Genomic DNA, 26437 nt, shown 5'->3' with positions numbered 1-26437 from the left:
TTTACCAGTTGATGAACCGTATTGGGCAGACACAGTACAAGGACATGATTGCTGACATCTACATTTTTAAAAAGCTTTTCTAACAAAAAATGTGCAGCACGTTGACTTTTGCCTGCATCTACCCAATTCCCTGTTGAATTGTACCTACTGGGAGATTTCCTTCAGAGGCCAGGAAGGCCTAGGAACAGGAATCCCGTGGAAGAGACATTTGACAAGGGTATGTTCTCTGAGGGGGAGGGGCAGGACCAGTTTACTTAGGAGTCACCCATCCGGACTATTGTTTGTTTGGGAAGAGTCCATTTGAGTGGCCCAGTCCTGTAAAAATTCCCCAAATAAAAGATAGTGAACGTCAGCATGTCGTCTTCGCATCCTTCTTGATCCCAGGTGGGCTCAGTGACAACCCAAATCCAGTTTGCCTTAGGCCTGGAGAGAGGGGAGCTTTGGCGTTGGCGCTAGAAGGCTTAAGAAGCCAAATGAATATCTCTGAAGCACCCATATTTAAGTCCTGTTTAAATGATCCCCTTCTTGTGAACCATTATAACAAAGCCTTGTTGCAAACCACCCTTTAGTGCCAAAGGTCAGATTATCCCCTGTGAACTTCTGGACATCCCACACCTCAAAGATAGGTGTCGTTTTTCACAGTTAATCTATTGAAACAATTATGCACACACGGAAAATCTCAATATTTTCTTCATAGGCTAGTACACCAGGTTATTTCTTTTTGATGTAAAACACAGTTCAGAAAGGTAGCTAATGAGTTACACTCTCCCCTCAGACATGGAACAAGCTTGCACTTTCTAAACTAGGAGCGCTTACTCCACCCTTCATCTTTCAAACACTGATACATTTTCAGAATAATTTATCACATTTAATGCGGGTTATCAGGCTTAAAGGGCTTAGTAAAGTGGCGTTGGGTCCTTAAAACTGTTCTTGTTAAACATCCTGGACATTTAGCAGATACTGTTGCATACAGATGTCTTCTGATGAGCTGGTTTTTCCAGGCAGTCTTCTCAAAATGTATCTTTATGAAAAACATGACGACTGCTTCACTGCTCCACTGCTTCACCGAGCACTAGAATTGCATGTTCTTTGACAGTCAAAACAGATATGAGGGTTCAGTTGATTAAATTTCAATCCAGGGATCAGTGTAACTAAGTTAGAAGCACAAACTGTACCGGGCCACCTGTCCGTTCTGACCTCTGATATCAATACATTGAGAGCCATCAAGTTAGGAAATAACAAAACATTATTTATAAGCCCAGAAACAAATCAGTTTGTCTGCCCTGTATAAATGTTAAATATTTGTTATGGGCTGAACTCATTTGCATACAGTCTAATGGGAGTTCATGGGAACCCACCCTGGCTTCTCTACTCTACTGTAAGCAGTGTTTCGTTGTACTGGGAAGTTCCAATGGCCGATATCCATGATCTGCTGCTCCCAAATTGAGGCGGCGCAGAGTAACACTGTGCTGCACATGCCGGGTGTTGCCTGCCTTACAGTAAAGCTTCAGTGGTCAACACTCTGGCCGTCTGTGTGGGCATTCCATCTGGTCCCAAGAGGTGATCGCTGAGATCATCTAAAGGCTGTGGGCCAGGACCTGGCTGCGAGAGAAAAGAAAACAATGTTAATAGAAGGACCACAAAGAGCTGAGCTACATTTTATTCTTTTTGTAATGTGCAGGGCAACACCACATTGAGAGATGACAGCATGAAGTCAACTCTCCCATGCTTAAACCATAGGGGATAATCCAACTTTGGATCTTTCGGTCCATCCTTCTCTTTTCTTGTTAAATTATATTCCATTTGCACAACTGGGGCAAGATTCTCTTTACTTTTTCCACAATACAGCTATTCTCAATATAGTTTGACCACATATATTAGTTGCATATAATCATTTCATATAGTGTAGTTCTTAATTCATAGATGCACAAATCAATTCAGCTCTGAATCCAGCACGAGTCCACCTTAGTTCATGCCGCCTTATGCTTGAACATAGATGTCGGCCTACAGTTCAACATTTCATTATTGGCCATTCATGGGTAGACCCTGTACTTTGCAGTGTTCACCTTACAAATGTCCTGGGTTGCCCTATGACAATGCTTCTTGTATGATACGTATCATATCATAAGGTATCGCGTTGTTTTACAGAAGTAAATTAGGACAAGGTAATAAGACAAAATCACTTGGATGTTGGGGGGTACATATGTATTTTTATGGAAAAAGATATAGGTGGGGGATAGGGATGGTAGTGTTGTGGAACAGGGATTTTGGGGGGGGGGTAAAATGAGGAAGTAATTCGAAGTTATTTTGTCAAAGAAAATGAACACGTAATTTACTTCGGCAAAAGAACACAGAACCTTTACCAATTATTCTTACAGGTAATCTTCAAATTCACTCCCCTAGTTCAGAGTGTGAACTGGTTACCATCTTGCTGTTTATTAAATGTGCCCGAAAGTCCTCACATATGTCTTTCGAAGAGCACTTTAACCATCTTCCAACTCCCTGCAGAAGCTGATACCTCAGAAACACTGTGCAATATCTGGCCTCTTAGGCGGCATCCAGAATTTCAGTACTCTGCGGTTAGCAAGCATGAGAACCAGTCCAGCAAAGCGGCCCTGTATTGGTTGTAGTCCTAACTAAAGTGCTAGTAATATTGGGAGGGGAACCTTAAATATTTGCTCATCTAGAATTTGCACAAATGTGTTCAATATTTCCTTCCGGAATTCTGCCATGAAAAGGACAATTTCATAATGGATCCAGTAGATTGAACTGTTCACTGGTACCTTTTATATATTTTGTTTCAGTCCCTGAGTAGTCCATTCATTTTGCTGGTCTATACTATCAAGTTAGTATTGTGTACTGAATAAGGTGAAAATATGAGCTTACAAACAGTTTGCCCACACATCCGATAAGAGTGATCCCAGTTCCTTCTTCTGTTTTAGCCTCTATTGGTTCCCTGGTCATCTTCTTATTGTATTACAAGGAGGGGGAGACTATGTGCCCATACCCTGCCAAATAATGTATTCTATGTACCAACGGTTTGGTTTTAGAACGTCTGGGAATTCACTGGGCCATGCACCCATAATGGATCATTATTGTGTATATCTCCATGCTACTATACTAGTGTTTTTGGCTTGTTTTCAGCTGTGGTAGGTCAATGAAGTTATCAAGAAATAGCCCCTCTCGGCCTCCCCACTGTGGCTATTTGCATCTGTTCTGATCCATGTATGTCGTAAGCAGATTAAACAGCCTAGGTTTGAAGCACCTCTTCAGGTTTACCATAGGAGCTAATGGCATCCTATTTCCAGTGTAGGTTAGTGCCATTTTCCATACCTTCCTAGTATTCTGTACTAGTGGTGAGCTTGTATCTACCCAGTTATATGGGAATGTAAACTTGCAAATGCAGAAAATTGTTTTCACTCAGCATTTAAGTGCAGCACATCGCAGGTCTTACCCGACCAGGCTCCTAGGTGGTATGCATATCCATCTGGCAATACCAATCCCCTGGCATCCACAGTTCCCTGCTGCTATTTATCCCTATCCTGAAAGGCTTAGCAGCCTACAGCAGCGTTGTGAGCAGTGGACTACATTCCTATATCATGGCGTGTTAGCAAAGAGGTATAGCAATTTCATCATTACCATCATTTCTGCCACGCTACCTGCCATTGGTCTAGGTAGTGTGTCCCACCTCATTATTTTAGGTTCCCGCTCTTACAGTGCCACTATATTAGGTTTTATGTTGTTGATTCTATCTGGCATATCTTTACGCCCAAGTATTAGATCCATTCTGGGGACGATGTTAGTTCTGTATCCCCTATAATAGCTGGATAGCGGAGTACAAAGGGAAAATCAACGACTTTGTGGAGTTAATTCAAAGACCAGACGCACCCCCTTATTGGCCGATTGTGTCCAAGACCTCAAACAATCCACTTTCTCAACCATTTAGTTATAGCAACATGTCATCCACATATGTAGACACAACTGATTCCATTCTGTAAATTGTTATCCTACCCACATCAGTTTGCATGCAAGTGGCCCCATTGCCACAGCAAATAAGAAGGATGGGGGACATCCCTGCCCAGTGGCAACAAGTATAGCAAGGGGCGTGAAATGTGGTCCCATTAACCCACACCCATGCTCTTGTATCCTGCACCCTGATTAGTTATATTATTTTAGGGCCCAGTCCATATTTCCCCATTACAGTAAACAGTTGCGTCCGCGACACCGGGTATTTGAAGGCATTTTCAGCATCCTACAAGCACACCTGCACCCTCAACTTAGTGCCACTTGCACAATTTACATTGTAGAGCTTGCACCAGTTATACTCAATGTATCCCTAAGGTATAAATCCTGAATGATAAGAAAGGACCAGTTGCGTATCAATAGTGATGATCACATGACCACTCTTGTCCAGCATCTGACTAAATTATCTAATAGGGGTCTGTATGAACGAATTAATTAAGCTTTTATAACCTGCTTAATACCGGAAACCAGTCTCTAAACGCAGGACCGGGATTTAAACCCATGTTGCTCTGCGTTGTCTTGCTTCCGAAGACAAATGCATTGCCCCTGAGCTATCCACCCGGTCCTTTAATCTCTGCCAGTTTTGGGACCATATTCTACCCACTTTGTGCACGGTGTTGGGGATGCTAAATGTCTCAATGACAGACACAAAGACCTTTAGTGATATTGGTGCAAAATGCTTCTACAACTCTGCACTAAGACCATTGGGCCGTGGCTCCTTTCCTGATCTGAGCGCCTGCAGAGCAATATCTCCCTCCAATTCTCCGTCCCTTCTGCACTCAGTTTCTCCTCATTGCGGTAGGTTTCCACATCATCTGCGAATATGGGGAACTGTTTTCGTATACAATTCCTTACAAGACTTAGCCAAAGTATCACAAACCTATCCATCCACAGACACAGCAGTTGCATCATCCTTTACTATATTTTCTACATATGTTGTTCAATTCTGTTGCTGCAGTAGCCACGTCAGTGCTTACCCCGTCTTACACGCTCTGCGTACCTTATTGTGCTAGTATGTGCTGCCATGTATTGAACCTCTGTTTGAGCCAACTCGTCAAATTCGAATCTTTGATTATGAGATTATTAGCAAATATGTGGACATGCCGTTTTCGTATGCCCCTTCAGCTTTCCCCAGTTCCATTCTTGCCCATTCTGCATGTATTCGTTTTAAGATCCCTACTTTCAACAATATACATATGCTCTCACATACTGTTTGAAGGCTTACCAAACCATATATGTGCTTATTTCCTCTCTTATGCTTAGGTCTAGAAATTCCACTACTTCCCACTCCAGTACTGCGCAAAATGAAGTATCCGCTTACGCCTCTACCTTAAATCTCCAATTGTTCATTCTGTTTACAATGTTGTCTAACTCCAGCTCTAGTAGTATCGTCCCATGGTCTGAGAATATTATGGCCCAAATCTTGCACTCAGTGGGTTAGCCCAAATGTGTCTTTGAGATGAAAAATGTATCTGTTGGTGAAGAGGAGTCAGAGTTGTGAGCCCTTGAATAAAATGTGTATTGTCTTTCATATAGGATCAATGATCTCCACACATCCACCATACACACAAAATGTATTCGCCTTGACTATGCATACTGTTGCCTTAATTGGTGTTCTCTGCGTATTTGATGAGCGGTCCAAAGAAGTGTGTCACCCCATTATCCAATCTTCGAATGCATTATTCCATTCAGAATGTCCGATCGTAAACATCTGGGTTATGAAAATTAGGGCCAGACGAGGTTAGAAGTAATACTTTTCTACTGTTCAGGATCCTGTTGTCAACACCCATCTGCATCAGATTTATTTGGGTCTCAAATTCGACAGACTTTTGTAACAGCATCACTACTCCTCTGTCCGATACCCAACATCCATTTGCCCCCCTTGTGTTGCACACCTTTTACTCTGCATGCGTTTGTGAGATGTCTCCCTTGTAAGATCAAAATTTCGGCACAACTTTGTAGATGTAGGGTAATGCCTTCCTTTGGAAACCTCAACCCTCTCACATTTCATGGCACACCTTTCATCTTCTCATAACCGACAGACGCTGTATGCCGCGATTGCACTAAACCTGTTTCTTTGTGCCAGATGACTCCACTGCATATATGGTTTTTAGTGGCCAGTTTAACGTAGCCAAATTGCACTTTGTGAGGTCATTCCATATTGTGTTGCATATTCGTCCTCCCATTCATGACTCCTAGAATGGTTGCCCTCCCTTTATATCCTTACTAGGTTTAATGATCTCATCTTTCTTTATATTAGCATCTGCTGCATCCTTACCAAAGACTTCGGTTGTTAATGTTGTTATCCCCCTCCAACCCAAACATCGCAGATGCCCGCCCCCTTCCCCCCCCCAGGCCGTCATCATAACAAAAATCTTGTTAATCGTATGATTGATGTGTTGCTAGACACACTGTGTATGGCATCAGCAACAGCAGTGAGCTTGCTTGGCTTTCGATATTTTGTGGTGTGTATCAGTTCCCATTACCCGGCTAGACTCAGCTTCTGGTTCCATTAATCCAGTTGTAGGGGGAACATCTTATCAAGAGGCACCCATTCAAAACCATCCCCATTCCCGGTCGTGATTTCTTGCGCCCCTTAATGGGCCATGACAACCAGCACAGTCGACAGGTAAAATTCTGCATACTAGCTTATCCTACAGTGTTTCTCCACATGGTCCCACTCCCATGAGATGCATAAACTGACTCACAGTTGCTGCAGGTAAAGACAGGAGAATATTCCTAAAGTAATCAATGTCACATTGGACATTTCATGCATCTACGTCCACAGATCACTATTCCACATACGAGAGCTTAGTAAATAGAAGCGCCATTTATACTCAATAACAGCAAACCAATGTTTGTAAATTGTGTTATAATTATCCTATGGAAAAAATGAAAAGACGGAGGGATGGAGGGACGGGGTGGGGTGGGGGGGATTATTTCCACATAGCTGATCATATTTACTGATCATTTACAGTAGTCTTGTTTTGACATACTATGGACTACAGCTTTCATTCTGCGTCCTCCAAGTGCTTGTAATTTGATATATGTGCCAGAGATCTTTGTGGTGTGATGCATTCACTGGGCGGTATGGGCATAACCCATTACTGCTGTGGAGTACGACCTTTAGTTTTAATTTTGCTGGGTGTAGCGCTGCCTAGTGCAGCCCCCTGTTCTGCAGTGCAGGTTTACCTTCCGGTAATTCCTTTCTTGATTGTTAAACTGCCATGGTTAGGTCAGAGTATATGCCAATTTGGTAGTTCCCATTACAGAGTTCTCAAGCTTCCCCAGCTTCAAAAGCCAACCCGGCCCACTCAACCACTGTTCCCTGGGAGAGCGGCACAAAGGAAGAGGAGCAGACTGGGAGCCACCATTTGTGGAGACCTGGAGTGTGTCAAGCTAGAAAGAGGAGAAAAGGGAGGAGATACTGATGTGTGATGTGCTGGGAAAAGCGTTGGGCGATTTAAGTTGTGAGGAGAAATATATGTAAGAAATATATGTATTTGTTGGAGGGACAGATTTTGTTGTGAAGAGAAATGAAAAAAATATTGATTTGGAGAGTGAGGGAGTTCTCCCTTGGGGAGGATGGAGCGAGAGGCAGTGTGGGGCAGGAGGGGAACAATTCAGAATTGGACAAGGGTGATATTGTTGTAGGGAGGTTACATTTCACACAGATGAACTAGTTACTTACCTCTGGTAATGTTCTTTTGACTGGATGTTCCTGCCACGTATTCCTCAACTTTGATATCTCCAATATCAAGCTTCAGCTGCTTCGGAAAATAATTTCAGCAGAGGGCGCTGTGCAGTCGACTCAATGTCCCTCGAGAGCCACCGTCTGGAGGATGATGTCATCAAAGGCATATATAGCACGCATAGCGCCCGTTGGCTTCAGTTCCGTTTTTTTTTTTAGTCATTCTCAAGTAGAATTACCCGATGCAAATCCCGTCAATACTAGACGGGCAGTATTTTTAGATCATTTCTGGGACCCGGGGAGTGGAGCAAAGGTGTAGAGCAACTACACTCACTAAAATACAGCAGGTATCAGTCTGAAGTGTATGCAAGAGCACTAATTGGGTGAATTATATTTGTTCCCTTTAATCAGCAGTAGCACCTGTAGGGTGTTGCCCTTTGAGCTGTAAAATGAAAAATATTTTCTCACAATGCCTTGCTGGCAGAAAAGGAGCCAAAGGAGCAACTACTGTTAGGCCGGAAAGTCTAAAGTGAACCTTTAAGAACCTGCCGGCTGTCTCATTGCCTGACGATTTCCATTAGTCATGGAAAGCAATGTGCTGTCATTGTTAACAGGGGTTGACGAATAATACCACAATGTGAGATACATATTCTTGAACGTTACCCACTGAAGGCAGGAGACCTATGCCCCCAAGCTCGATACCTCATCGACAGGTAATGTTACATAGAGAAACTCGAAAGATCAACTACCTACAATTGTAGTAGTAAAACATTACTGAGGATTCATCCTATAGGGACTACTTTAAAGGAGGTGACAAACATACTTGTGCTGCAAATTAAGGATACCTTTGCCCCAATCCTCAAACCTTTACATACTGAGGAGTGTCGTAAAATTGCATTAGTTGCCCCCAATTGAAGGGGCTTCATTGTCAATGTGGCATGTGTGCCAAATGAGTTGTTGGCTTGTTGAGGTACTAAATTGCAATCAGCTGGGTCACCACCCATCTATTGTCCACAACTTGTTGTGAGGCCTTCTCAACATTTTGAGGCACAAATTCTTTGCTCGAGTCCATCTCACTGATCCACAAGCCATTTTAAAACCCATGAGATGCAATGGACACAGATGTCCCACTGTGACAGACAAACGAACTATTGCTCTTCATAAGTACAGGGTTGAGTGGTGCATTAAACTCATACTCAACCCAACAATACTCCAAACCAGCAGTGATCACAATATAAAAGATGGCACAGGCGCTGCCTCACAGATATACTTCTTTGCTTTTTCTGGTAACACGCACCAAGGGCAGGCTATACACTTCGGTGGAATATGAGCTAGCAAAAACGAATCCAAAAAGCAATAGTACTGGGGTACAAACAATAACAATGTCCAACCGAGGTTCTATAAAAATAGCAGACTTTAATTAAACTAAACATACAAGTACACAAATCAATAACACTATAACCCGCCCTTGCAAGAGAACACAGAATATGTAGATGAAAGAAGCACTTTGGGTCTGAAGACAAGAGGAGGGACGCAATGTTTTCAGCAGCAATGTTCACATTAAATATAGAGGTTTTTAAAAAGATGAGTGGGGTTTTAAAAACTCACTAAGGCCCTTTAAGGCAGGCCCGTGGGACAGAACCACTACAAATACCTTTTAGATTGTTCTAGAGGCTTAACAGTGTTAAGTCAGGCCGCTACGCATTGTTCTGCAGTTCAAGGAGCTGTTTAGATCGGTCAAGTCAAGCTTCCCAAACTGATGCCCGAGTTGACCATTCCTTCCACTGGGTCCAGTCGGCATTCGAGGCAGGCGAGGCTATTGCTTTCAGCGAGTTGGGTCCGCAGTCAAGACAGGCAAGGTGATTGATTCCAATAGATTGAGTTTGTGTCCATAAAGGGCAGCAGGATTGCTTCCAGCAAGTCGAGTCAGCATGGAGAATAAAGTGTGGCTTAGAGTGGCTCAAAGAGCACAGTGAAAAGGGTAGCCCCAGGGGGCCCTGCAGTGGCTGGATAGGACTTGATGTTCGAGTCTGCACGAAGAGAAGATGGAGGCAGGAAATGGAGCCAAAGGCTATTCCTTTGGTTCTTTGTTCGGGCATTCAGTCCAGCGTCTCCAGGGATATGGGGAGTCCTTGTCCTGCCCTCCCAGATAGGAAAGTTGCCAGAGAGTGCCTGCAAGGACCGTCACATCCAGTGAGCGGGATCCTTATTCCGGTGTGCAGCCAGCAGATAAGCCTTGTCCATACAGCAGTTCATCATAAATGTTCTTATGGGGATGGCCGAGGAAAGGTTATTTCTTTTCTATCTCCTTTAAGCCTTTATCTTCACCTCTATAGCAGGGGATTTTGTGCAGATTATTCTCAGATAGAAGTTGAGGTGAAATCATTTCTGATGCCCAGAGATAATTCAAGGAAAGGCGGTCATACCCCTTCACATAGACAATCTCTCATAGGGGGCTCTTTGTGTTTTTATCAACAACATTTACCTCAACCACCTTGTTTGACCACTGTTGGTCGCACACAACTTGTTTTCCTTTAAGGGGGATACCTCATACCTACCCTCTCCCACTCACCACACCCCATGTCACCCATCCCATGCCCCCTATAATGGGGTTCACATAAACCACTCTGAGTTCTAAAGCTGGATCTAGGGCGTTTTAGTTTTTAATCAATACCAGTCAGTATCTGGCCTGTTGGGGATAACCACAACAAGAGACAGATCATTTTGGTTGATCTTGGATACTGGATGTTACAGGGAGTTGTGGAATTTCCGCTTGGGATGTCCCACTCTAACCCCACTACTGTCTGAGTTCTTACCTTAAGAATACAGATGATTACCCTAGGTGCAGTCTTGTTCACTCCTTCCCGGACTTACTAACTTTTCCCCCTACTCTCAACTTGAGTTTCACTATACCTTACAGTCTCCACCCTTTGATGTTAGTTTCTGCTCGCACTATCACTATGCCTCCTCCGATTCTCATTTTACCCTACTACTCCTTTTCTGCAACTGCTAATCCTACTCTCCAATTGTTACTTCTACTCTCCTCTTGCTACTATTAGTACTGTGCTTGCCTCTACTACTACTACTGAACTTCACACTACTAAGACTACCCATCACTACTAGAAATTCCTCTTTCTCTCACTGCAACTACTACTCCTCTCACAACAACCACTCCTCCTCTCGCTACTCCTCTGCCCTCCAACCTCTACTACACTGAAGGCCTCCTTTCCTTCTTTCCTCCTGCTGGTCTCTTGATCCACCTCCACTCCACGGCTAAGCACAACTGCATACCCCCCATCCCCCGCTTCCCGTCTTTCACTTATTTCTCCCTTCTATTTTTTAGATTGGGGATCTGCTCCTAACCAATCTAATCTGCTTACTTCCCAAAAGGCTGTGCAGGTAGGGATGAGAACCTTAAGAAGAGGCTTAAGCCCTGCAGCCTCATCGCAGAAGGTCTCGCCACGGCAAGGCTGCAATGGAGCAGACAGCCCCTGCTGACTGGTTTCCCCGCAGCCGTCTCTCCGCAGGTACGGCAAACAAGGACTATCTCTTGTGGTTTAGTGGGGCCAAAGCTACGGTCCAGGGCTCCGTACCGTCTCACTGTTCCCTGGTGCATGGGGCTTGGCTGCTACCCCATGACTTCTTGCCAATCTGGATGGGGATGCTTCTTGGCAAGTAGGACACCCAGTCTCTATGGATGCAGGAGGTGACCATAGGATTTTAAACCCTGCGGGAGTGAGGGGTGTTGGGAGGGGGTTGTTATTTGGTAGTGCGATTTCTGGATGAATGCTATTGTAAGTGCTGCCAGAATCTAGCAGGGGCCATATTATCTTTCCTTGATCCCTCATCTATATCCTGAAGATGTCTTCCAAGAGTGCACCTTGGGCATAATGCGGTTGGTGATCACTGTGCGGTCTTTCTTTCTTTCTTTATTTCTTTATTTCGTTCTTTCCTTCCTTGGGTGCAAGGTCTAGGGACTTCAGTCCGGGGATTACACCCAAATCCTCCTCCATGGGTACCCTACTTTCATCAACTAAGTACTGCATCTCTGCCATTTGGTCCTCACTTCCCCAGATAATGAACTTTGGCTCATTGCTGTAGTAACATGGCCCGCAGTTGGGCTATATACCCTTGGGAGGGGCCTTCCTCTTCGTCAAATAACATTTCAGCCAATAGGAATGGGGCCTAAATTCCATCTCGGGTTTTCCTCTGGAATTGGAAATGATCTTCCTGTGGTAGCCTCTCAGCCTCCTGGTGGGGCTTCACCGTTTGGTTCCTTCTGGGCTAGGTTAGCTGGCTTAGTCTTTGATTAAATCCCGTTATCCTTCTGTCTTGAGGACCTGGAATTTGATTGGTGCCTTCCCACAGCTTGTAGGAGAATCTGACTCTTGCCAGGTTCTCCTGGGATCTCGCGTCAATGGCACGCATACTCCTGGTTACTCCCCCTACTCCCGTATTCCTAGAATTTCATCCAACCCGATGGGACAATATTGAGGTTCTTAAGTTCTGAGCTGGTATCATCGTCCAGCCTGGAACTGGATACAGCTGGTAGTGGCCATTTGGTTCCAAAGGGGGCTCCTTCCACCTGATCAAGGCTGCATTCCCAAAAAATTGCCAAATACCTCTCCTTTTTGTTTTGGAATAGGATCAGAAGATTGATGAACGAAAAGGGCCCTGACATTACTTGGGTGCTGAATGTGACCGATTACTGTGAACAGCTTATATTGAGAGTTTAGTTGGGTCTGGGATTCAGGAAGAAAATATCCAACCATGTTCCTGTGTAATTCCTCTCATAGGTTTGTATACACCATCAACTATTCATTGGCGGGGAATCCAATACCTCATAGGAGATCTTCGTATCTTCGTAACAGTATGTATGCCTGCTCCATTAGTAGGTGGAAGACCGGACGCGCAACTAAGTTGGAGTGGGAATTTTCCACAAGGGTAAATCCCAAAGTCCATCTTCTCTTCTGGAGCCTCATATCTATGACGCTTTGTATCAGGGTCTGGCAATCTCACTTCGAACACCATGTGTGAAGGCCCTGTAGATGGTTCTAGGATGTTTATTATGAATAACACACAGTATCTAGACTGTTGGAGATGATAACAAGAGAAAGATATTTTTAGTTTATCCAGGATACTGGCTTGTACAGGAATTTGGGAAATTGGTGCCAAGGATGCCCCTCTCAATCACTCATTTCCCCTGGGACATCCACCATAGGCCAAATGTCGGTATCCACGGGTTAGTGCTATAGAATGGCAACCCCAACTTTCTGAGTTATTACCTTTAAACTACGGATGGTTCCCCTAAGTGCAGCACGCTCACCCCCTCAGGGACTAACTAACTTTCACTACTGTCAAAACAGGTTAGTGTTCTACTGGGAAACTGGGCCATGTCTTGCAAACGCTCTTAGATTATTTAGTTCTAGACATGCCCACTTTCACCACACCGTTCCATGCTACCTACGTCCTTTCCCATCTCCTCCCCACCACCAACTTTCCCCTTCAATGTTTCATTCCGCCTTCATTTATTATTAGGGTATTTAGTGAGCGAAACCTAGCATCGGGAAGCAACAGATCACTTTATGGCCATAGGGGGGAAGAATAAGGTTAGGGTGCCTCCACCTTTTGACGTTAGTTCCTTCTCTTACTCTACCTTTAACACTATGCCCCGTCTATTATTCCTCTTGCCCTACCACTCCTTTCCCCCCACTACTACTACTACTCTCCTCTCACTTCTACTACAATTCCACTCTTGCTACTACCACTACTCTTCCTCTCGCTATGACTTCTCTCATTACAACTACTCTTCCTTCCAACCTCTACTACACTGAAATCCTCTTTTCACTCTATCTTCTGGTTCAGTCGGTCTCTATCCCAACTGCTACTCACTTGCCACCCAGACAGGCACACTCTTTGCAGTACCAATGCCTCACCCTCCTTCAATAGACACCGCAACACTCCACCACTCCTTCCTTCTTACCACTGACTTTTGGTCCACCCTCCACTCCACTGCTGACCTCAACCGTATAGCCTTTTCCTTCCCGTTTCCTGCCTTTCCCTTATATCTCCGTCCTCTTTCTCAGATTAAGTATCTGCTTCTAACCAATCTAATATGCTCCCTTCCCCATGGGCAGTGCAGGTAGGGATGAGAGCTTTGAGCGGGGGCTTAAGCCTCGTCCATTCACCCCCCGCGGTCTGGTCAAGCCAGGGCCCACTAATGGAGTAGGCATACCTGCCGTGGCTATGGTCATGGGCCAGTTAGGCCCCACCCCCAAGCAACATGTTTGCACTATACTTTTCAGCATTAAGCATTATGAAAGTAAAGTCTAATTAGCGGATCTCACTTTCTTGGGCAGAATCATCAGCATGATTTGTATTAAAAATGAAAGAGGATCAGGCTAGTATGTCCTCACACAGTCCTGTGTCAAACCCACAGACATAAGGAACCACAAACTTGGACGATTCATTGTTGTCACAAAGCTGAGTGCGGATCAATGAGACACAGATCTGCACATGAATGTGCAACAGTATCCAAGTACAATAGCAACATATTGAAATGCCTAGTAAATTGTGCAAGTTTCTGTTGTTTGATGGCAAAAGCGGGCCATTTGTATGAATACGTGGCAATGATGCGAGTTCCTTACTGTATGTTAACAATAACTGCAATAGGTTTTATATCCTGGCAAAACCTATGAAATGATGGCAACCTGAACATGCAAATCATGAGTGTATATGGGCATGTGATCGCAATACCTACATGAAAGAAAACCTTTTCACTAGGCACATGTCAAAACAGTTGTCTTCGTCGTGGATTGTTGCAACAATAATTGTTATCTTGTTATCTACCTTTGCACATACATTTGTTTCACAGAAAATAAAACACAAACGCCATCAAATAAAAGGGAAAGACACTCAAAAATTGTATTGTATCAAAAGATGGGCCATAATAAAACAAATATATATAAAAACGATTTTAAAGAAAGTTCCTATGTAAACCTTTGAGGAACTGAGGCTCAAAGTAAAAAATGTCAAGCACTATGAGACATCCATTTTGTGAAATGAATGAGCCTGCTGTGCTTGTGTTAAGCTCTGCACTTGCGGCAAAAATGAAGCAAAAGCCCCCTAAGTGGGAGCTTTGCCTTATTACAGCTGGAGAGCAGAGAATGCGGTCAGACTCCTTCCTGTCGTGTGCTGCTGGTGAGTGCTTCTTTTTTTCCTGCTTTCCCAGGCTTCCCTGAGCTGGGGGAGCACGGCAAACTGAAAGCGAAAGTCCAGGCAGTTATAAATACTACAGCATTGTATTTATGATTGCTATGCCTTTCGTTTCAAGTCTCCCGAGCCAGGGGAGCCCAGGAGACTTAAAGCGAAAGTGCCGGCAATTATAAATACCACATTGTTGTATTTATGATTGCTGTGGCTTTCATTGAGACTTAAAAAGAAATGCATGGCAATCATCAATACCACAGCGTTTTATTGATAATTGCTGTGTCTTTTGTTTTAAGTCTCCTGGGCTCCCCCGAGCCTGGGGGGAGTCCGGGAGACTTTAAAAGGAAGTCCAAGCGATTATGAATACTTCGCCGGCAGAGTATTCATAATTCCCACAACTTACTTTCCTGTGCTCGGGGAAACTAGAAAAGAAAGTCACAGCAATTTTGAAAACTCTGGCGGCAGCTGGCATAGTATTTATAATTGATGTGCCTTTCATTTTTCGTTTTCTATGCTTACATGGGCTTGGGGAGCACAGAAAACATAAAATGAAAGTCGAGGCAGTTACTGTGGCGGCCTCCTCTCATGTTAAGCTCTGCCCTCTGGCAGCAGTAAACATAAGCTTCCAATATGGGGCTTTTGCTTGATTATTGCTTGAGAGCAGAACTTAACATGAACAGAGGAGGCTGCTTCATTTCACAAAATGGATGCCCCATATCAAAACTTAGAGCCTTATTGCCTCAAAATATTACATAGGAATGGCCCATCTTTGAGACAATACATTTTTGGAGTGAATTTACCCTTTAAGTGCAATCCCCTCAGCCTTGAACCCTTTCATTTTTCCTGACCCTTTTGCTGAAACTTAAAAGGACAGCAACAAACAATATGTAAAAATATTGCTTTTTAAACACACATACTCAAATGGTTTGCCCTCCCAGTAAAAAGCAGTTTGGCAATTTGACTCCATGTCACTTGAACTCGCGTTTCCTGTCCAGGGCTTTCTTGCAACAGATCAATGCAATCTGGGAATTGTAGACTTTTGTTTCAACTGGATTAACATACCAGATAGCAATGATTTTCAAAAGAAACCTCAGTGGTGTTCAGATGACATGGAGTCACTCATTTGATTGCCCCCACACACCACACAAATACGAAAATGAGCCTATTCACCTGCTAAAATACCATAAAAGAATGTCAATTCCTCGCTTTCTCATATTATGCCTTTCTTTGGTCATTTACTTTTGTACCCCACTCCTGCCTCCACAACGACCAACTTCTGCAGGATCTCTGGCCCGTTTGATTAAGCCAGCATAAAAAAGCAGCCCTTCCAGTCTACCATAACCACTCAACCCTAAATTCTGGCACCGTTTAAACATGATTAGTTTCACAAAGAGATGAGAATTTGGGTGGGAGCCTTTTAAAAAAAAAAAAAAAAAAACTATGCAGAGTACTGAGCCCCTTTGGCTGCATCATGGGAGGTAGATGGCTTTGGGCAGGCTTTTGTCCTCGGTCTCTGTCCACTTAGTCCTCAACGATGTTAAATACAACAACACCCTGCTCTCCCAGGAAGGAGATTAGCAGGCTGCCTGCTGCGCCCCTTTCCCAAACTGTGCCCTGGCCCGTCGCCAGGCTTCCCAAACCCTTGAAAAGGGCCTGGCAGCCAGCAGCACTTTCAAACAAAAATGGCCCTCCTATCTGCTGTCCTGAATTTTAAGAGTAAAGTGGGGGCATATTACAAATTGGTTTTCATTTCACATTTCAGATGTGCACATTTAAAGGTTTTTTTGGTGAGTATGTGTTTTTCCTACTCAAATATTCTCCAGAATTTGCTGTGTTTTTACATTACAAAACAGCCGACAGTATTCAAATAGCATATATATATATTGCAGTATTCGACATTGGGCCTGATAACGTGTTCAGCGGTGTGTTAAAAAAGTAGCGATAAATCAGTTCCTGACACTTTTTTGGTGCTGTTGGAATTACCGCCACTTTACCACTGCATTCAGAGTTTGGCCCGGAGGTGGAGGATTACTTCCAGAATAAGGCTGGGAGGTAAACCCTCCATTTAAAGGCCAGAAAAAAATATATATTTTAAAAATAAAAAATAAAAGAAATCAGTGGATTTGCCATGCAGTATTTCCGCTCATGGTAACCGCTCCAAAAAACCCCTTGAAGTCCTAGGGACCACTCTACCACCGCTTGTAATCCTGAGGTATGCCACCGGACTGAGTTACAGTAAATAAGTTTGGGGGTAAATGGGCAAATTTACCACCGATTTACCACCACACTCCAAATGAGACCACTTTACTATTTGTCTGTTGTATTTTAGAATCTGCCCCTCTGCAGGCAATTATATGAACTAGACGTGATATTGAATAGGACATCGGCACGTATGACAGGTGACTTTAAGCATTATTGAAAGAGAAATGCTTTTTGTGTAAAAGCCAAATCTATACATGCAATCAGTGCTATTCATTTTAAAATGTATTTTACCCAATGCTTTGGCACTAACGGCACTGCAACCAGTAAAATGTATTCATTTCACTTAGCCATAACGTCCAACATTTTAGAACAGTTAAAGGGGAGAGATTTTACACCCAAAACAGGGAGACCTCCCTCCCCCCATTGAATTGTGCTGGAAGATGTCCTTTCCGTGCAAACTTGTATTTTTTTCGCAGTACATTTTGAATTTAGTTCAGGGTGAAAAGGAGTTCTTGGCTGCAGAAGCGAGGAAGGGTGCGAGAGCAACAGCAACTGAAATGCAACCAAGATCCTCAGGCGACAAACATCATTAGAAACAACACAAGCTTCTTTTTATGGTGAATATGAATGGTCACTATCAGTATATATGGAGAAGTTCGGTAAAGTGAGGCTTTTTTAGAATAGTGTATACTGCAAACTGAATCACTTCTAGGGACTCCCAATTTTGGCAGATAAGACACAGCGGGCCTCATTACATGTTTGGTGGGATACCTCCAAACAGAATTACCGTTACCGGCACTTGGTCTGCCAGAATTACCGGCAGATTGAAAGTGCCGGCAAGGGTGGTTAATCTCCATTCCATGGAGCTTGGAGCTCCATAGTACTCCATGGGGGTATTGCTGGTATTACCGGCACCAGAAATACTGGTGCTGTTAATAACAGTTTTTTCCTGGTGGGACGCCAAGCGGATCTCCAGCTCTTAGCTGGAGGTAAATCAGACCCCCCCCTTGCCGGTGCAGAAACGTGCCGGTAAACCTTATGACGGGCGTGTTATTTACGCACCGGCAAACCTGTAATGACCCTCACTAGTGAATTGCCTAAGTTCACACACTCTGGTTTAGTGGTAATCCAGAATTAGAACCTATTCTGAAACTTGGCCATTTACGTACAAATCTTCCAGCTCAAGGTTTGGCTTTGAAGACGTAAAATACTCTGTTTATTAAAGATGGTTTTGAAAGTACACAAGTCGCACAATCAACCAACCTGAGAATCTATAAATCATTTTAGAAACATGATGAGCAAAAAGAGTAGGATTGTAGCTTTATGGTCCCCATCCAGGAAGGGAACCTACAAGAGTTCCAGCATACAAAGTCATGTGAACCTACAAAAAATATTCTGCAAACACAAACTTTTACACAGCTTGCGGATTGCTATGCACCCATGTCATTTCTAATCACCCAATATTTTGAAATGAAGTATTGGGACATCTCTTCAAATTCAAAACCACCACCACTATCAAAGTCAATAGGTCTGGTTTTGCAAATTAAAAAAGTAAGACTTTTTAGTCCAGTGGGGTCTACCTTCGCCTTTAACAGGCATTGTTTGTTACGGTTCCCTTTGTGTGCAGATTTTTATAATTGCTACTTATGAGTCAGGTGAGAATGATACAACTAATACACAAGCTTGTATGTTTTAATCGGAAAATGTACATTTACGCATTCCCTCTTCCCAATGTTACCTCTCTCACTCAGTGGTGTCAAATCTGGGAAACTACTTCAGGGAAAGCGTTTCACATTTTACTTATTACAGGTCCATGTCAGGAGGAAGTTGGTCTGGGATGTTCGACCATCTTTGAGCTGCAAGGTGCCTCAATACTAATCGCTGCCCCAAAAATTCTGTTTGACTCATGATGATATCCAACAAAATGATACTAAGGCCTGCCCCATGCCATGTCTACTTATTAAACACCCACTCACTTCTGCCCGTTCCGTCGGCCAAGGCAAGAGTACCACTAGGTTTTTTTGTTGCTTTTTACACTTTGACAACTGCCTGTAGCATAAGCTCACTGTGCCGTCTAAAAGTATGACTATATTAGCCAAGTCCATGCAATTGGGGAGCTACTAGTGTAGTACTGGCTTTATCTTTGCATTCTGGGACTTGTAGTCATGGGTTTACAATGGGGAAATCCAGGATTCCAAATCGCAGGAGGAAAAGTAAAAACCATAACTGGACTACCATATCCCAAATGGAATGGGACACAGTGGCATGTATGCAACAGTACATGAAATGGCAGTAGTGCACAGTGGAAATCCCAGTAAAGTCATGCATCATGAACACAATCTACCAAAATATTCCAATGTTCAAAACTGGAAAACTTAGGAGGAAGTATGAAGATACAAATAAAAAATACAACAAAAAAAAAAGAATGAAACGGGAATGAATCCGGGGTTACAGGAAAACAAAACAATGTTGGAGTACAGTGTGAAATGTCCGAGTGCATTATTTCCTTGACATTTATATGAGGCTGCCATTTACTGTAAGGACCTACATGCACCGTACGTTCTTGTGCCCGCTTTTAGCAGCCCGGTCCCTGGGGATTGCTGTGGATGCTACTGCTTGTATTCCACCAGCATGGCGTCCTTGGCTGCCTCACCTCACGACATCAATTGCCATGGAATGTTAGCCCTCTAGTTTTAGGTTACAACTCTGACGCTTCGCCGCACCAAACTGTTCCTAGCTTAGCTTTAAATAAACGGTCGACTTCCGGCGTTACTGCTGATTTTCCTATCATTTTAACCTTCCCACACTTTATTTATATATTGAGTCCCTCGTTTATATATCATCGTCATCACCCGTTGCTGTGCTTGGGGAAGGCTCTTTATCACGAGTGCCACTGCTGTGATAGTTCATTCAGTAATAGTCCTTTCTTACAGGGATAATAGGGTCTGTCAACTAAAGATGCAAACAAAAGAGGTTTTAAACTACACATCATGTTACTAAGCTATTTCCGGTTTGGCTCCCTACCCATCTGTGTGACTAGCTTTTTTTTCACGGCCCACACGCTACTACGTGACAACTACCCACTTCCATCTTTCGATCTACTGCACACTGCTGGGTCTAGTGCATTTCGAAACCGTATGGGCTCAGAGCTTCTGAATAGTGGGGCATTTACTTCTGCTTTCTGGTTTATTTCAGACTTTTAGTTCATTTCATTTAATATGGTGGGGGCGTATAGCAATTGTGCAAGAATACGTTTCCCAACAGACTTAGCAAATGGTATGTGGCAATATGGACAGACCAAAGTTTTGGGTTCTCGAAGACACATTAATTCGTGTTACTTAAAATAAAAAATAAAAAAAGCAGCAGTGAAACTAAAATGAATTCCACAAGGGTAAAATAAACAAGCATTAGCAATAGTTTGAGCTTTTGTCAACTGGCCATTGATGGTAGCAGGTGCAAAATGGTGCGAGTACATGGGAATCCAATAGTGCCGGGGAAACGTCGAATACTTCTACATGAGCCAAAACCAGTCAGGCATAGAAGACTGCTCTGAAAAAACACTGGCAAGCACTTCAAGTGCAAGGTTTGATGGTAAGGCTGGTTCAAAGCAAGCCCAAAGAATTCCCATGAGAAGGTATTTTAGGCAGGAACTGGGCGGGAATGGCCATGGAGATTAGCATGGCCAGTCAATGTGAGGGCAAATAACCAAACACCACCTACAAGCTTTGTGTCCCTCCTCACATGCCATTTCTCCTATCTGTATTCTAATGCCATAGTTTCAGCTTATAGGTGGGGCTAATGCGCCACCTAATAGCCCAAGCTAACAAGGGCATATGTACTTTCCTCCAAATGATGCCTTCCCTTAAAAGCTTCTTCTTTCCGGTCTGGTCTTTCCCGCATAGACTATTGTTCTGCTCTTCTTCTTGGCCTTCCTGCCTCCCACCTTTCCCCTCTTCCACCTGTGTAGAATTCATCTGGTCATCCTTTTTCCTTCCCTCCTCGTTCTTCAATCTCTTCTTCTCTACGTTCCCAGTCTCTTCGTCCCTTTCGAATCCAGTCTTCCCTTCATTGTCTTCCAAGTGTATTCATGATCTCGCCTCTTCTAGCTCTCTTAATTTCCCTCTACTCCCCCGCCCGTGCCTTACGCTCCTAGCACCAGATCCTCCTCTGTCAGCAAACACCTGTGTGCTTGTTCATGTTTTCGCTCTTTCGCCTTGCCTGCCCTCAAGCACTGGACCTCTTCCTCTAGCTATATTTGTTCTTGTACCTCTGTGTACATTTCAAACTAAACTGAAGACTTCTATCTCAGCTCTCCAATTAACTCTCCTTTGTTTCTGTTCAGCGCTATATAAATAAATAAATAGTATAAGAAATCAGCATCTTCAGTTTCTAGAAAATGGTCTCCCCTCCTGTGTAAGGTGCAAAGCCGACGTTTCTCCCGAAAAATCTAGGAGAGTCCCCAATTCATTTGTAATCACGTCTGCACCCAAACACCAACTCGGAGTTCCCCAATACCTAAGTGCTCATGCGCCACCCAGTATATGCTCACTCTGTGCACTCAATGACTCTGACCCGACCTGTGTCGTCACATTCCCCCACCCCCCGCCGCTCTGGCCACCGTTCTGACCCCGGATTCTGCCTCCACCACCATAGGCAGTACCGTTTTAACAATACTTTATGGCCATGGGCAATGATCTCTTTGTGGGCGGGGGGTGGGGGTCTCTACATATACCATCAAGGAATGAAGGAGCAGATTCATGGAAGTAGTTTCTCAATTGCAAATGTATGTTGGAACAAGATTGCAATGGGCATCTCATTATTTAAATCGTTTTTCAATGAGCAATGTGCTCACTGCACAGCACTTGTGCCAGATACCACCCGTGCCTACGGAAAGTGGCAGTAGCAGGCACTTCTATTTGGCTCAAAGAAGGATGCACTCACATTTGCTCACCCATTGGCCTAGCCTTCATCTATGCCTGGTCTGCTCGTTTCTGACCTCTGCCGGCCTTGCATGGTTATGTACAGCAGTGGCCATGCATAGCAGGAGAATTTCTGTCCAGTTTGGCATTTGTACTTTAAAAAAAAAAAAATGTAGGAGTTAAACATGCAATCCAGAGGAGGGGTCCTTAAAGGCCCACACGCTGCAACGCACCAATTTAGGGGCATGCAGAGGTGGTGCTGATCCACCACCCAAAAATGTGTTGCGATGTATCAATAACTATGTTTGGGGTGCTTGTAGGATATTCAGTTAAGCAGGAGGGTCGCACTGTGCTGGACTTCCGCTGTCGATATCAAATTGAGAGGTCTGAATGGATTATCTCCAAAAATACTTTCAGATAATGTTGCATTTTAGAAGCACCTGCTAGACAGGACAACTAGCAGTGGAGGCAGCTTTAAGTGCCAGCGAGGGAAAATAATAGGGTGCCAGCGAGACTCTTGGGGGGGGCTCACTAGGCACCAGGGTGAATTGGGAGGTTTCCCCACCTGTCTCCGCCACAGAGGAGAACTGCAGCTAAAGGCACAGTGCACTCAAAGCTGTATATGGACCGCTAACATGAAGTACTCTTGGAGGTTGTGTTCGTTTCAATTCTACCACAAGGCTCTATTCGCGATATGGCAGTCTTGGGTGCAGACTATTGTTGGTCTGTTGTGCTATTGCGAGCAGAGCATGCCTGCAAGTGCACAACGTTTCCACATCAAACACATTGGTTCCTAATTTCTTGGTGTCCGGAAACATACAATAAACACACTAAAATGACTCTGGGTGGGTATGTAACCTGTACACACCCCTAATATATTCACACAAACACTGTACAGGTACAGTTAATGACTAGTTAGACATGTTGCCATATACAACATAAATGGACATTCAACCAAACGAATTGTTCCCTCGTGATGCTCCATATCCCTAGATGTCGGGGATGAGCCGCCTATCTAGGGTGAGGAGACAGAAAGAGGCTTACCCTGTCACTAATGGAAGCAAAAACGAAAAACACTCCAGGACACTTTGCGCTGTGCCCCAGAGTGCTAAAGTTCTAGCAGGAAACCTAATTACTTTAATTTCCCTGTTCTTTTTTACTCTAATTCAATTAAAACAAAAAACACTTGTAGGGAATCCTTAAATTGATGGAAACAAATATTGAACCCAAGGAGACGGCATCCTGTTAAAGTTTTATATTCATTTTCAAATGTTGTCCAAACGTGTAACGAACCCGAATAAATCTTGCTTGAACCCTATATCCTAGTCTGTCTCGTGTTGATTCTTCTCTGCTTCGTGGCACAGGTCCCCTCAATCTGAACCTGCACCCCTGCTATTCCAGGGAAGCCACAGGTAGCAATCGTCAATGCACCTCAAATCTAGCCTCTCATACCCAGGACCACAGGGGTCTGTTTCTGTGGGAGGGCGAGTTGGAGACTGTCCATGTAATGAAAGGGTAATGAAGGTTTATTGGGAGAACGAGCCTATTAAACTGTATAAGGAGGGCGATTCCACATACAGTGGCACTCAAAATTAGAATGAATTAAGAGGTGCATCTTTCGCTATTGAGACAGTGAACAGCGTATTTTATTCCTTCTATAAAATATAAAATAAAAATCCACTGAAGCAAAGATTTAAATAAATAAATAAAACAGGGCATGAGAACGGATTTCAACACACCCATGCTGACACATGGTGACTTTAGAGCCTAGAGAAAGGAAAGCTTCTTTCCCCATATATTCCTTCATCAGTGTAGGCTGGTATTGCCTCCCTGTAGAATTTAAACCAGGCCGGGACCACCAACTATTTCTGTCTCACAGATAAAAGCGGGCCGTGGTCCAGATGACACACAAGCAGTTCGATTGCCTTTAAAGAGCACAAACCCTGCACCTAGGAAAAACACTTTGAATTTGGGGATCAAGGTTTCCTTTTTCGCACGGGGGATTAAAATAAATATTTTACTTTGTTGGAAACCACTGTGTTCCCAGTCGTGTAAGGCAAGGGAGACGGGGGACCCAAGGGCAAAGGTTAGACAACTTAAATACATTTCCATTCCTCTTTAATGCATCATTTTGGTAATGGCTCCTTACAGCCTATCGCCGAACAATCCGACTGCCCCTTTTGCTTGCCTGCTGCCTAATTCTCTCCATCTGTGTATGTCGCCTTCTAAAACGTTCTCCCCCCTTTGCCCAAGCTTTCCCAATGCTCTCCCGGCAACCCCTTTTCGTACTTACAACCGCAGTGGGAACCATACTGTGAGCGAATTTAAAGCAGTATAATGTGAACAGTACGGCTGGTTAACCAATTCGGATGCTCCTTCCCCTGACGCAAATGGAAAACGCAAATGGCATGCAGAGCTCACACCTCAAATAGGTCAGTAGTCACAAGCCAGTTTACAAAGAGTATATACCCAAGCTGCATTTGCTGCGTGTGCTGACACCACACTCCACTGATCACCCGCGACGCAGCTACTTCACTTCCCTCTGAACTAGATCCTGCCCCACATGCAAATGTCAACACTGCGACTCGAGGTCTGATCCGCAAAAGCCGCCGCGGGGATTTGCTGGACACAAAGAATGCACCCACAATGTCTCCCCACCAAGTGCTGCTCCATTGTCAATGTCCTCCCCCGTGCGCATGCCGCATGTATTTGTTGACATGCTAGACAGACTAACCGTGCTGGGAAACGGACCAAAACCCCTCCAACCTCAGCACAAATCAGTAACCAAGGTAGCAAATGTGTTCATTTAGTTACACTTCTGGACATTTTGGTAGATTTGGGGACAATGGGATTACAAGTAGTGTACCAAGAAACAGAAAAGCCATAACAACATTCACATTCTCGGGAGGATCGCACCATTCCAAGTTGGAGATTGTGCCTCGTCAGTGGAAAAGTTGTGAAAACAAAAGGGAGGACATCATCATTAGATGGCAGGCAAAGCATAGACGAGAATTGTTTTTTTCTGAGCTAGCTGGATTAAAGCAGTTGCCTACATCAAAACGTTGTTGGAAGCAACAGCGATGCTGATTGAGGGAGAAGGTGGCAATACAGCGTGGATAGAGGATGAGTGTCTGGTGAAAAGAACCTGCACAGAATGGCCGACACACATTCAAGAACTGAAAGGTCCAGTCTGTGCTTTCTGCATCACAGAGCAGATAGTCATCTCCATGGACCACTCAAAAGCTCTAGAAAACGACTAAAGGTCTCCTAACAAGACCTAAAAAGGAATGGAGACACAATGTCATGCATAACCATTTCAAGTAAAAAGAAATCATGTTTCAAAAACAGGCTTGTTCTCCTGTTATAGTTCCCACCGTTTAGGTGACTTTCTACAAACAGCACAGGCTATAGCCATTACAATGCATGGCGGTCACACAGCAACCAAGCGAACATTGGTGACCTCTAAATAGAAGGCCCAGGTTATGCACCTTTTGTGACCTTGGCGTAAAGACATCCATGCGGGTCCTTTGGTCTCAGCACTCTGACCTCGACCCAATCACCACTACTCCAGGCCCATGTATTCGGACTACACTTTGTATCCTTACTCTCTCGCCTCCCTCTGCGTTATATTTGTACCCATATATTGGACATACCTTGGTGACGATGACATACTGGAGTCCCTTGGGAGTCAGCTCAGTTTCCACCGCAGACCGCAGCTCTTCTGTGAGGGTGGTGGGACTGACTGGCAGACCTTTCAAGAACCTGCAGAAAATGAACAGCTGTCAGCAGCCCAAATGCAAACTGGCAATCTCTAACAAGCCTTCACCAGTCACCCCTTCTCTGCAAACGAACAATACCATCTCCTACCAGTGATGGGTTTTCCAAAGCCAATTAGGTTTGTTCAGGCTGATTACCAGAATCAGCATCAAACACCTACCTGCACGAGGACAGTTTTGCACAAATACATAGTTGGGTTATTCAGAATATCTGACTCGTTACCAGCTCTACTCTTATACAGCCCTGGGTGAGCAGGATGTCCACATGGTTTTTGTCTGCTAAAGCCAACAAAGCTACCCAAGACCCTAACATCCCAGTTCATGGAGTATTTCAAAATCAGCCAAACTCCAGGTAATAAAACCATGAACTACTAATTTTAGCAACTGCACAACAGAATCTCCTTTGGTACGGTATCAAGAAAAAAACGAGGATTTACATTAATCTTTTCAATGCAAATAAAAACCATGCTTGGGTGGTGCCAAGCTTTCATTTATTTATTGTTTATTTATAGAGCGCTTGTACACTGGCGAAGTGCTTCAAAGTGCTTCAAGGTGGGAAGGGAACAAGGGGATACAGTAATCATTCTTAGACCTTGAGATTCCGAATGATCTAAACA

At 44.0% G+C, this 26437-nt stretch overlaps 1 protein-coding gene across 1 annotated transcript in view; it reads right to left on the bottom strand.

The window, feature by feature from the left end:
* Window positions 1–846: 846 nt before the first annotated feature.
* Window positions 847–26437, bottom strand: part of MVD (mevalonate diphosphate decarboxylase) — a 219831-nt gene continuing 194240 nt past the window's right edge. Inside the window, exons 9-10 of the mRNA XM_069635977.1 lie at window positions 25698–25806; window positions 847–1602 (exon numbers count right to left, since the gene is read on the bottom strand). Of these exons, the coding sequence (XP_069492078.1) occupies window positions 1495–1602; window positions 25698–25806 (217 nt within the window). The 3' untranslated portion in view covers window positions 847–1494. The remainder of the gene's footprint in view (window positions 1603–25697; window positions 25807–26437) is intronic.

Source organism: Ambystoma mexicanum, chromosome 1q, assembly GCF_040938575.1.
Source record: "Ambystoma mexicanum isolate Mex_15411 chromosome 1q, UKY_AmexF1_1, whole genome shotgun sequence".
Taxonomy (NCBI): domain Eukaryota; kingdom Metazoa; phylum Chordata; class Amphibia; order Caudata; family Ambystomatidae; genus Ambystoma; species Ambystoma mexicanum.
This window is presented reverse-complemented; position numbering and strand designations above follow the sequence as displayed.